This window comes from Rattus norvegicus, chromosome 10 (assembly GCF_036323735.1).
Source record: "Rattus norvegicus strain BN/NHsdMcwi chromosome 10, GRCr8, whole genome shotgun sequence".
Classification (NCBI taxonomy): Eukaryota; Metazoa; Chordata; class Mammalia; order Rodentia; family Muridae; genus Rattus; species Rattus norvegicus.
The window spans coordinates 89918288-89931059 of record NC_086028.1 but is presented as its reverse complement, the minus strand read 5'-3'; the positions used below and the strand labels follow the sequence as shown (position 1 = coordinate 89931059).

Here is a 12772-nt window from a genome sequence, read left to right as displayed (position 1 = left end):
GGGGCTGGTGTGGTGACTTAACATGTAAAGACACTTGCCAACAAGCTGACACTCTTGGGTTTGATCCCTAGGACCCACTTGGTGAAAAAAGAAAAGAACCTGTTGCTATAAGTTTATAATTTACATTTTTATAAAACTTAGGATGGCTGTGGGCAGTAAGCAGTAAACTAAGAAAAATCAGGTTTTGCATGCACATTTCTATACAAAATGAAGAACAATCACACACATTTGTAAAGCCATTAATATTCCCCTCATATAAAATGATCAACTGCTTCTTTAGCATGAATAATACATATGCTGCTCAAACTAGATTTGTCCACATAGCAATTAAAATTTAATGAGTTCTGGTTTAAAGGCAGGACTGAAAATATAAGGTCATAAATCACTAGCTTCCTAATGATTCTAACTACATGATTGTTCTAAAAATACCATTAACTTTTCACTGCGTCTGTCATTAGACTCACGGTGATAATGAAGGATGTCTTCATGAAGTGCGTTTACTGACATTAAAATAAATTTATATTTTAAAGGCTTGCAGAAGGGGAACAAATCTTATCTGGTGGAGTGTTTAATAAGCAAAAAAGCCATGACGACCTTGTCACTGAGTTTGGTGATTCAGCTTGCTTCACTCTTTCCTTGTTGGGACATGTATATTGGTAAGTGCCAGTGACTCAAGACTCCTGTATAGAAGTGCTCTGGACTGTGCCCATTTGATATAGACTCCTCTATAGAAGTGCTCTGGACTGTGCCCATTTGATATAGACTCCTGTATAGAAGTGCTCTGGACTGTGCCCATTTGATATAGACTCCTGTATAGAAGTGCTCTGGACTGTGCCCATTTGATATAGACTCCTGTATAGAAGTGCTCTGGACTGTGCCCATTTGATATAGACTCCTGTATAGAAGTGCTCTGGACTGTGCCCATTTGATATAGACTCCTGTATAGAAGTGCTCTGGACTGTGCCCATTTGATGTAGCCTATATTGATGTTTACAGACCCAGTTGGCTTTGTAGTTCTAGCCTTTCCCATCATGACCTCATTCCATCCGTTACCTAGTAAGGACGTCGTCCCATTTGCACTCTGCTTAGCTCCTTAGTGATAGTAGCTACAGTTCTAGCAAGTTGTCACCACTGAAGACACCAGTGGTTTCTTTTCCTTAAAATTAAATACTACTCTTTCCCTTAGAGTTGTGGAAGGTAGGTTTCAGTAATGCAAATTAAGTGTTATTTTCTTCCAATATGTAGTAACCTTTGAAGTGTGTAACAAGGATTTTTTTTTTTTAAAGCTTAAAGATTTATTTATTATATATGAGCACACTGTAGCTGTCTTCAGACACACCAGAAGAGGGCATCAGATCTTATTACAGATGGTTGAGAGCCACCATGTGGTTGCTGGGATTTGAACTCAGGACCTCTGGAAGAGCAGTCAGTGCTCTTAACCACTGAGCCATCTCTCCAGCCCTGTAACAAGGATTTTTAACATCCATGAACTCAGAATTACTATATAATAGTAACATGGTTCTCACTCCTGTTTTAAAAAATACGTTTGAAGGGGTTGGGGATTTGGCTCAGTGGTAGAGCGCTTGCCTAGCAAGTGCAAGGCCCTGAGTTCGGTCCCCAGCTCCGAAAAAAAGAATAGAAAAAAAAAATACGTTTGAAGTTGAGTAGAAAAATAGAAAATATTCAAAACTGCCCATCGGGATTTTTTGCATGTAATAAATGCCATCTGTTATATATTATGAAAAAAGGGATTAAAGCCTACAAAGAAAGAAAGAAAAAGAACTGCTGTTAAAAAAAAAAAAAGGGGGGGTTGGGGATTTGGCTCAGTGGTAGAGCGCTTGCCTAGGAAGTGCAAGGTCCTGGGTTCAATTCCCAGCCCCGAAAAAAAGAAAAGAAAAAAAAAAAAAGTAGCCAGGTATGGTGGTGTATCCCTTTAATCTCAGCACGCAGGAGGCAGAGTTTAAGGCCAGCTTGGTATTTGTGGTGAGCTCTGGGCCATTCAGGGATACATATGACTTTTTGTGTAGAATAAATTATCTGGTTAAATAGGGGGTTTTCAGGTGATGTCAAATCATTCATGCCACAGTTGTGAACTAGAATAAAGAAAGATAGAATGAGTTGAAAAATGGTGTACGCCTTTCGTCCCAGCACTTGGGAGGCAGAAACAGATGAATCTTTGAGTTCTAAGACAGCTAAGGCTACACAGAGAAAACCTGTCTCAAAAAAAAAAAAAAAAAAAAGAAAGAAATGAAGCTGGGTGCTGTCGTCCAGCTATGATTATTGTTGTCATTCATTCGAGGGATGCTTGAGGTTCTTCTCCCATTATACCTAAAGACGGTAAGGACTTGGTCCTGGGAATATTAAAGGGACTAACTCACAGCCCCCACCATATTTTGTGATGGAGAAGGAAGAAACAGTAGTTAAAATTTTTATTATTGTCAAAAGGTATTGTAATAAGGTTTGGGCAGTATTTTGATCAGGTGAGGGAATGCTAGTTTTAACTGGTTAAGAATAAAGGCAGCAGCCTGTGTTCCGTCCTCCATGCTGGGCGGGAAGGAGTAGTAACAGAACGCACCTAGAGGAGAGTTGACAGCAAAAAGAGTCATTTTTTTCTTATATGGTGGCTTCTCAAAAAAAGTAGATGTTTGAGGGCAATAAATGATTTACAGGGAGTGATGGGGGAAGGAGGTTGAAAAAATAAAAATCTTAAGGAAAAATGTAGAAATTCTTTTAAAGTATAATTAGATTAGATAGAAAAATATGTATATTTTGGAATTGCCAAAAGCAAATATAGGAAGGCTAATCACAGGAGTTTAGATCAATCCTCAAACATTGAGATTTCATTGGATTTTTCCCTTTAATATTTCTTTAGTGAATGTATTTTCTGTGCGTTGCATGTTTGCAGTAAGGCCAGGGGAGAGGTTGATCTTTCTACGTCATTCTACCTTCTTTTAATCAGGGTCCAGTCTCTGTCTCTGTCTCTGCCTTTCTCTCTCTCCCTCTCTCCTTCTCCACTCACTCACTCACTCACTCACTGAGCCTGGCAGTCACCAGATCGCATCCATCCTCCTGTCTCCACCTCCCATAGCACAGAGGTCACACTCATTTATGGTCACACTCAGCTTTTTTTTTTTGGCATGGATGCTGAGGTTCGAACTCAGGTCCTTGTGCTTGTGCCACAGCCCCTGTATTTTTCTTTTCCTTAACCTTGGATTAATATTAATTAATTGGTGTTAATACCCATGGATTGATTTGTTATTTATGACTTCTATTGCTTCTAGAAAATTATAATTTAGGGACGCATCAAAGAGTGCTGTGAGAATTTTTATAAGATTTACCTGGTTTTTTATATCAAAAATTATAAGAAAAGCTTTAGGGCTTATAGTTTATTTAATCCATTGTTTCTCTCCACAGCAAGACAGATCGGCTTGCCAAAGGATCAGAATGTTACCAAAAGAGCCTTAGTTTAAATCCTTTCCTCTGGTCTCCCTTTGAATCGTTATGTGAAATAGGTAAGCTCATGGAGACGGTGGCGGGAGCGGTCTTCTTCCTCTTCCCCTTTTCTATTTCTCTCTCTCTCTCTCTCTCTCTCTCTCTCTCTCTCTCTCTCTCTCTCTCTCTCTCTCTCCTTTCTGTTTGTTTTATATTGTATTTTTTGAGTTCGGGTTTTCTCTGGAACTCTGTAGACCAGTCTGACCTTGAGCTCACAGAGATCATCTGCCCCTGCCTTCCAAGGGCCAGGACTAAAGGTGTTTGCCACTGCCTTCTGGCAGCAAGATCTAAGTTTACTGCCAGCTTCAGCCGCATTCAGCTTCACCACTAGGGGAGTTTGCAGGCAACCCTATCTCAAAACGCATCTTACTTCATGCAGAGGTTTTCAGGTTGGGCAGCAGACACCTTCCCCGCTGTACCTTCATGCTGGCCCTGAGTTATGATATTTAAAACTTGTAATTTAGTTTATTTCCCAAATGTAATCTTTAATGTAAGGGTTAACTTCCACAATAAGTTAATGATTGGGCGTTTGGGAGGTAAGATTGATAACATAAGTGGGCAGGAGAATTTTGAAACTCCAAGGCTTTATTTGTACCTAATTATGTATACTTGAAAAGAAATTACCCCTCAGAGGCAAGTTTTTTGTTTTGTTTTGTCTTTTGGTCTTCACAGGTGAGAAGCCAGATCCTGACCAAACATTTAAATTAACATCTCTACAGAATTTTAGCAGTTGTCTTCCCAACACGTGTACAGCTCTAGTATCTAACCACAGTTTATCTCACAGACAGCCTGAGACAGTCCTTACAGAAACTCCCCAAGACACGATTGTAAGTGCTTTCCTTCTGATGCTCAAGTATTCTGAACACCCGCAAGGGTGATTGGGCCTTAGCAGTGTATCATAAGTGACATGGTAGAAAATTTCTGTTTCAGGAATTAAACAGACTGAACTTAGAATCTTCCAATTCAAAGTACTCCTTGAATACAGATTCCTCCGTGTCTTACATTGATTCAGCTGTAATTTCACCAGATAACGTCCCCCTTGGAACTGGTCCTTCCATATTATCTAAACAGGTTCAAAATAAACCAAAAACTGGTCGAAGTTTATTAGGAGGACCAACTGCTCTTAGCCCATTAACCCCAAGGTAAGTCACACAAGATATTTTAAAGTGTATTCTAATATATTAATGATCTTTGGTGAACCCTATTACTAGTAATGTAAGTTAATTTAAACAGCATCCTCTCAAATCAGTGTGACAGATTGGCGTTCTGTTTTCAAAAAAATGAAGTAAAAAAAATACATCTATAACATTTTTGAATTAAATATTAAAAGGGTGAGAATGTAGCTCAGTTGGTAGAATGCTTGTAGAGCATGCACAAAGATCAGGCTTGATTCTCAGCACTCTGTAAACTGGGCAAGGTTTCAAATGCATGAAATTTTACCACTTGGGAGGTAGAAGCAGGAAGGTCAGAAGTTCCTCAGCCAGGAGTTAAAAGTCAAAGCCTATGATATGTGATGATCTTTCTCAAAGTAAAATTAAGCAGAGGAAAATATTAAAGCTTTTTAAATATGTATCAATTAGTGTATATGTGTATTAAAGATCCAGTCTTTATGGCTGTGCATCTACAGATAGCAGTGAATCCCTCCAGATGTATGTGTATGGTGTGCTTATGGCAGCATTTCCAGTCCTCATTTCTGAAACCTGTCATTGGGAAATAATGTTGTCAAGATTATTAAAAGTGTATTATATACGTATACAATAACACTTCACAAAGGATACGTATCAAACTATCAAACATACCAGAACTATCAAACAAACTCATGAAAAAATAGACTATGAATGGAGTCTCAAGGCCAGAAAGCTATTAAAATAGCATGACCAGGAGATTGATTGGGGCATCTGCAGAGACCAATGGATAACTGTATCGATAATTATTAAGTAATTACTAGTAATCTCTAGAATATTGTCTTCATTGTTCCAAAAATTGGGGTTTGTTTTCATCATTTGGATCATAGCTTTTAAACAGCAGTCCGTTTCTAAGAAAAATAGCCACTGTTCTCTTCAGGTCCTTGTCCTGTCTCTGTGGTTCTGGGGGGTGGAGCCCTCTACATTCACAGCTCATGTTGAACCTGCCCCTCAGGTGACTGACTTGCCATTCTCTTCCTTTTAGACCTTCTAACTTAAGTATACTGCTGCTTTATATATGCCTTGATGACTTTTTGACACCTTGATTTCAACCTCTTCTCAGTTTTGGGATTTTGCCATTAGAAACCCCAAGTCCTGGAGATGGATCCTATTTACAAAACTACACTAATACACCTTCTGTAATTGACGTGCCATCCACCGGAGCACCTACTAAAAAGGTACTTTCTGTGTAAAATGTAGCTTGGGTATAATTAAAGAAACTTATTTAAGGGGTTGGGGATTTAGCTCAGTGGTAGAGCGCTTGCCTAGCAAGCACAAGGCCCTGGGTTCGGTCCCCAGCTCCAAAAAAAGAAAAGAAAGAAACTTATTTAAAACTACAATCTATTAAGGTAATTTCAAGAGAATCCAACTTTATATAATTACTACTTCCTTAGAGTTACTGACCAATCATGAAAGAATGTCCTTGTCGTATATACATAGCCTACCACCTGTATCAGACAGACTCATCAGTGTTGGCTTTTCCAACTTACACATCTAGTTCTTTTAAATATCTAGCTATATAAATGTCCATGAACTAAATTAAGATCATTTCTGTCACGCTGAACAATTAGGTCAGAAGAGGCAAGCAGAGGTTTTTTTTCTCTTCCCCTTCTAGGCAAGCAGAAATTTAAACAAAAAAAAAGAAAGAAAGAAAGAAAGAAAAAGTAGGAAGAACTGGTGATGCAAAGGAGCAGTGTCTTTATAATTTAGAAAGGGACCAGGCGAGTTTTTTAAATCTCTTCCGACTTCTAGTTAACTGTTTTACTCAGTGCAAAAGGAATAGTATAAAATCTTGCTGTTTCATCTTCTTTATATTTAGCAAGTTAATAAATATTGAAAGTAATAGCTGGGGGCTGGGGATTTAGCTCAGTGGTAGAGCGCTTGCCTAGGAAGCACAAGGCCCTGGGTTCGGTCCCCAGCTCCGAAAAAAAAAGAACCAAAAAAAAAAAAAAAAGAAAGTAATAGCTGTCCTAAATTTTTAACACAGTATAGTGGTGGTGATTGTTTAGGGTGGCATTATCTGTTCTGGGCTGTCTTCGTGGAGAGAGTGAAGACAGGAGGGAGCACCGTGGTGTCTTTTGTGGTTTGCAGTGCAATCTGTGATCACAAACCTTTTGTGTTTTGTAGTCCGTTGCAAGAATGGGCCACACTGGAGCGAAGTCTGTCTTCTCACAGAGTGGGAACAGTCGGGAGGCCACACCGGTGCTCGTTGCCCAGACACAAAGCTCTGGCCCACAAACAAGGTATTGATTATGGTGTCTGTCTCGTCAGGGTAGCATATATGCTTCTTCAGAATTATTTTGTTCACAGACACTTGACCTTTAGAGTAAGTACAGATGGATTTCTTTTTGTAGTGTTTATTTGTTTGAGTTTATTCATGGGGTTTTTGGGGGGAGATAGGGGTGTGGATAAGGTTTTTCTATGTTAGCCCTGACTGTCCAGGAACTCACTCTGTAGTCTAGGCTGGCCTCAAACTCAGGCCTGTCTCTACCCCACTAGTGCTAGAAATAAAGGCATGCACCACCACCGCTGTTAGTTTTGTTTTTGAGGCAGAGTCGATATTATATAGTCCTTGCTGTCCTGGAACTCACTATGTAGACCAAGCTAAATCTGGCCACCTCTGCCTTCCAAGTGCTGAGATTAAAGGTGTGTGCCAACATGCACAGTAAATACAGATTTCATTCTCTCTTCACCTATTATTTCTGCACACAGGTCATAAAATTGAACTTCAGATCCAGAAGCCTTAAAACTGTTAAGAGTTACAGTTACAGGCTTAACTGTTTTAAAGGAATCAATATACCTATAATGTTAGGTTCTAATCAGGAATATAGCTTGCAGACTGTGGTTGCCTAGGGTCCTGTTGTAAGAATTACTTGACTGGGTGGTTGACTTGGGGTTTTTTGCCAGGGCAGGCAGTTATTACTGCTTGCTTGTGAAACAGTGCCTGGGTACGGCAGGTACTGATCTGTAAGCCCAGCACTAAGGGGTGTAGGCAGGAAGATGAGGAGACTTCACTGCCAGCTACCCTAGTAGGAGTGAACTTTGGGTTCAGTGAAAGACCTAATTTATGAGAATATTGTGAAGAACCATAGAGGAAGCTCTCTGAGACCCTCTTCTGATCTCTGCTTATACACTTAAAGGTGTAGGTGTAGATGTGCACACACACCTTGAAGCTGGGGTAGAAAGGAATAAAAGGGTGTTTAAGAATGTTAACTGCTGGTTAAGAGCACCGACTGCTCATCCAGAGGTCCTGAGTTCAATCCCCAGCAACCACATGGTGACTCACAACCATCTGTAATGGGGATCCGATCTCCTCTTCTGGTGTGTCTGAAGACAGCAACAGTGTACTCACATACATGAAGTAAATAAATAAAATAAAAAAAAAAAAGGGAAGGTTAACTGCTCTTGCAGAGGACTGGGGTTTGGTTCCTATATGGTGGGTTATAACTGTATAACTCCAGTTTCAGTGAATCTGATGTTCTCCTATAGCCTTTGCAGGCTCCTGCACGTGTGTGCTGCATGTAACTCAGAAACGCACATGCACATTAAATTAAAATAAATAATTAAAACTTTTAAGAATGAATTGCTTTCCCCCAGATTGTTCCCTCTGTTTCACACAGAGCTCTGAGCATGTTTTACTTACTGGTTGGTATCTTATTTTTAGAAACTTTTTGACCATGATATGAAGGTTGATTTCACTTGTCAAGTTGTAGCAGGGCCTGGAATCACTCTTAAGGGTTGTCTAGAGTAGCTTGCCTGTGGGCATGTCTGTGAAAAGTTTTCCTAATAGTTGAGGTGGGAAGACCCACCCTGAAATATGGATGGTACCATTTTGTGGGCTGGGCTTTGGACCAAACCGGAGAGGAGGAACTGAACACAGCTCTCTGCTTCTTGACTATGAATGCAAACTATGAATGTCAACTTTCTATAGCTTCTGCTGCTATGACATCTCCCAACTCTACCACAGTCTACTTGTGACCTAAAGTAAAATTCTTTGTCTCTAAGGTTGTTGTTCCAAAAGTGTTCAGAAGCCAAGAGGGATCACTAGTAGAGTTACCATGCTTTGTGAAGTATTTAGTCCAGGAGCTTTCTGCTTTCCCCTTTTTATTAGGGTCTCGTGTATCCTAGGATGGCTGCAAACTTGCTGTGTGTGTCTTAAGAATGACCTTAAACTATTAATCCACCCGCCACCACCTCCAAAGTGCTGGGATTGCAATCGGTGCAGCAGTGTACCAAGTCTATGGAATGCTAGAGTTCACACCTAGGGCTTTGTGGGTGCTAACGAGGGGCCCTGCCAGCCCAGCTGTGTCCTCAGCACAGTCACTGCCTACTCTTGCTGTCTGCTGTTTGCCCAGTCTTGATTAGATCATTAGATCATTTTAAGTTTACTATGTTTTCTGTTTGTTTGTTCTGTTCTGCTTTTGTTTTGAGACAAGGTCTGTACTTCAGATTGGCCTTGAATTGAGGACCATCTGTCTGTCTGGACTTCCTTAAGGTGGGGTTGCAGGCATTATTACTACCAACTCCATCTGAATTGCATTCTAAGATAGAATTCTTGGTGCTGGAGAGATGGCCCATCGGTTAAGACTTGCTGTTCTTGCAAAGGACTTGGCTTTACTTTTCAGCACTCACTTTGGGTGGCTTTACAAGTACCCGTAACTCCAGTGTCGGGAAATCTTCTGCCTTCTTCTAGCCACTTGCATACCTGTGGTGCTACATACAGGCACTGGCACATAATCATAGAATAAAAAAATCTGGGTATAGGGGTTGGGGATTTAGCTCAGCGGTAGAGCGCTTGCCTAGAGAGCGCAAGGCCCTGGGTTCAGTCCCCAGCTCCGAAAAAAAAAAAAAATCTGGGTATAGAAGTATACACCTTTTTTTTTTTTTTTTTTAATTCATTTATTATATATAAGTACACTGTAGCTGTCTTCAGATACACCAGAAGAGAGAATCGGATCTCTTTACAGATGGTTGTGAGCCACCATGTGGTTGCTGGGAATTGAGCTCATGACCTCTGGAAGAGCAGTCGGGTGCTCTTAACCGCTGAGCCATCTCTCCAGCCCAGAAGTATACACCTTTAATCACAGCACTTGGGAGGCTGTGGTAGGTAGATCTCTGAGTTCAAAGTCAGCTTGCACTAGGTAATGGGTTCCAGGACAGCCAGAGTTACATAGTTAGACCCTGTCATGAAAATAAATAAATCAAATCTTAAAAATGGAATTAACTCTCAGCTAAGCATGGCTGCATGCTCCTTTAATTCCAGCACTCAGGAGGTGGAGACAGGCAGGTTTCTAGGTTCAAGGCAGATTAGTATGCATAGAAAACTCCAGGCCAACCAGGGGTACATGGTAAGACCTTTTATTTTTTTTTAAAAAAGTTAACATTTGGATAAGACCCATGGCTTAACATTTGAGAGGACTCGCTGTTCTTGTAGCAGACCACCATTCAGTTTCTATCACCCACATGGTGGTTCACAATAGCCTATAACTCTGTATCTGTGACTCCGGGGGATGTAGCCCTCCTTTCTGGCTTCTACAGGCACTAGGCTTGCTTGTGGTACATGCATACATGTAGGCAAAACATTCATAGACATGAAAGTAAAATTTTAAAATAGAATACTTCTTATGGTTTGCACTTAAAGTAAATCTATGCACAAGTAATGACCATAGACTTGTCTAAGTAGAATAAACCTTTGTTTTAGCTGGTTGAGTTCATTTATTCTAGCATTTTTTGTTTACTTTTCTAATTATTGGTTATTGACAGATACCACATTTAAATGATTCACGTCCAACTTTTTCTTTATAAGATTTATTTATTAAATATAAGTACACAGTCTCTGTCTTCAGCCACACCAGAAGAGGGCATCAGATCCCATTACAGATGGTTGTGAGCCACCATGTGATTGCTGGGATTTGAACTCAGGACCTCTGGAAGAACAGTCAGTGCCCTTAACCACTGAGCCATCTCTCCAGCCCCCAACTTTTTTATTTAACATTTTGTTGTTGCCAACATTTGCTCTAGACAGTTGTCTATATATAATGTGTGTGTGTGTGTGTGTGTGTGTGTGTGTGTGCGTGCGTGCGTGCGTGCTAGTACTTTCAAGTGCACTCAGGCTAAAAGAGATGGTAGGATCACCTGGAACTGGACTTGTTGGCCAATATGAGCCACCAGATATGGACACTAGGAACAAAGCTTGAGTCCTCTGGGGGAGAGAGCATCCAGTACTCTTAACCAGGGTGTTATCCCCTCAAGCCTGGGAAGTTTTTAAATCCTGAGTTTTCATAGAGACACAAAAGGAACTGATCAAAAGACCAGTTTTAGAATATTTATATGATAAATGCATATTTTAATAAAGCAGAATTGAGAAAATAGTTACTAAGCTAAATGTTGAATGTTAAAAAATATCTTTGTTTTTTTTAGTACAACACCTCAGGTATTGAGCCCCACTATTACATCTCCCCCAAATGCATTGCCTCGAAGAAGTTCCCGCCTTTTCACTAGTGACAGTTCTACAACCAAGGTAAAGGTTTCTGTGTGTCATGTTTATTTAAAACTTCTATGCTGAAATTTCTACTCATTGCTAACTTCATCTCAGATAAATAAAGGATTTTGTTGTAATTTTTTAGAGGGCTCATTAAATAGATCGTGCAGGTCTGGAAGTTGCCATCCTCCTGCCTTAGTTACCTTCTGGGGTGCTAGGATTATAGGGACACGCCACCATGCTGAACAACATGATTTCTTATTTGGAGAACTAGCTGTAATCTTTGTGACTCTCCTTGGTCATTGGTAAATATGTAAGTCTTGAAATGACCAAATCATAATAAAAATGTCTGTGGCTTTTTTCAGGAAATAGACTGGAGGAAAGACACAACAATTTAAATGTAGTACAAATGAAATTCTTTGTTCTAGAAGAATAATTCTATATCATAACTGTTATAGTTGATTGCACAAATGCCCTTGATAAATTACACAGCACTATACATACACATGCAAAAGAGCTCATATGAAAACTGGGAAATGCCAGTGAGGTGTGTAGTTCATATCTTATCATTGAGGAAAGAATGAGCGGGAATTTGGTCTTGTTACTATATTTCTGGAATAATTTTAAATTAAAGCAAAGAAGATGAGGGGACCATTTTTGTCTTTGTCAACTGACATGAGTAATTTACCTTTGACACATCCCAGTGAGTTACTTCGTACTTTGATATAATGTGATGGTAGTGCTTTGGTAGAATTAGTGTTGCATTTTTTCATTTTTAAATATTAAATGAGAATGTGACTTACTTTCAGAAAAGATCTGCCCGTAGTGCAGACTGACCTCAGTTATTTGTGCAACATACCGTTATATCTAAAATAAAATGACTCTTGGCATGCTGGTTCATTCCTGTAATTCTAAGATTTGGGAGGGTAAAGCAAGATTGCTTCAAGTTCCAGGTCAATACAAGCCAAAAAAGTAAGACCCTGTCTCAAAACAAAAAACAACAACAAAAAATTGGTTTTGAAGACTTGCTATAAACTTACTGATGAGAAAAGTAAAGACTAATGGGACTGTGCACTTCTTTTCTGTGGGCGCTTATAGGGAATGTTGATGGAGACTTCCACAAGAGTGAGTGTGATAAGCCTGGATTTTATTCCTTTCCACAGGAGAATAGCAAAAAGTTAAAAATGAAGTTTCCACCTAAAATCCCAAACAGAAAAACAAAAAGTAAAACTAATAAAGGAGGAATAACTCAACCCAACATAAACGATAGTCTGGAAATTACAAAATTGGACTCTTCTATCATTTCAGAAGGGAAAATATCCACAATCACACCTCAGATCCAGGCATTTAACCTACAAAAGGCAGCAGCAGGTCTGTTTATAAAGCTTACTGTACTTCCTGTATTTCTGCTTTATTTTATACTTATTTTGATTAAGTTTCTTCATGCCTTATTGTTTTTAGATTAATGCTGGCACTAAAGGTTATTTTAATGGATATTTTTATGTTTTGAAGTTTGTGTCTCTTATCTGTTTCTATGGCTGTGTTTATCTCAAAGAAGCCCAGATTGGGTGTGAATCCCACAGGATGGGAGTTGTAGATGGTGTGAGCTACCGTG

At 39.6% G+C, this 12772-nt stretch overlaps 1 protein-coding gene across 10 annotated transcripts in view; it reads left to right on the top strand.

Moving 5' to 3' along the window:
• Cdc27 (cell division cycle 27) overlaps window positions 1–12772 on the top strand; it is a 49095-nt gene that overhangs the window by 18711 nt on the left and 17612 nt on the right. For 9 of the 10 annotated variants that reach the window (NM_001024793.2, NM_001415702.1, XM_006247534.5 and 6 more), the window contains 8 exons: window positions 531–656; window positions 3415–3512; window positions 4165–4319; window positions 4423–4634; window positions 5740–5854; window positions 6804–6919; window positions 11097–11196; window positions 12321–12528. In NM_001024793.2, coding sequence (NP_001019964.1) covers window positions 531–656; window positions 3415–3512; window positions 4165–4319; window positions 4423–4634; window positions 5740–5854; window positions 6804–6919; window positions 11097–11196; window positions 12321–12528 — 1130 coding nt within the window. Of the gene's footprint in view, window positions 1–530; window positions 657–3414; window positions 3513–4164; window positions 4320–4422; window positions 4635–5739; window positions 5855–6803; window positions 6920–11096; window positions 11197–12320; window positions 12529–12772 lie in introns of those variants that run through there. The other variant, XM_063269457.1, reaches the window with a different exon arrangement.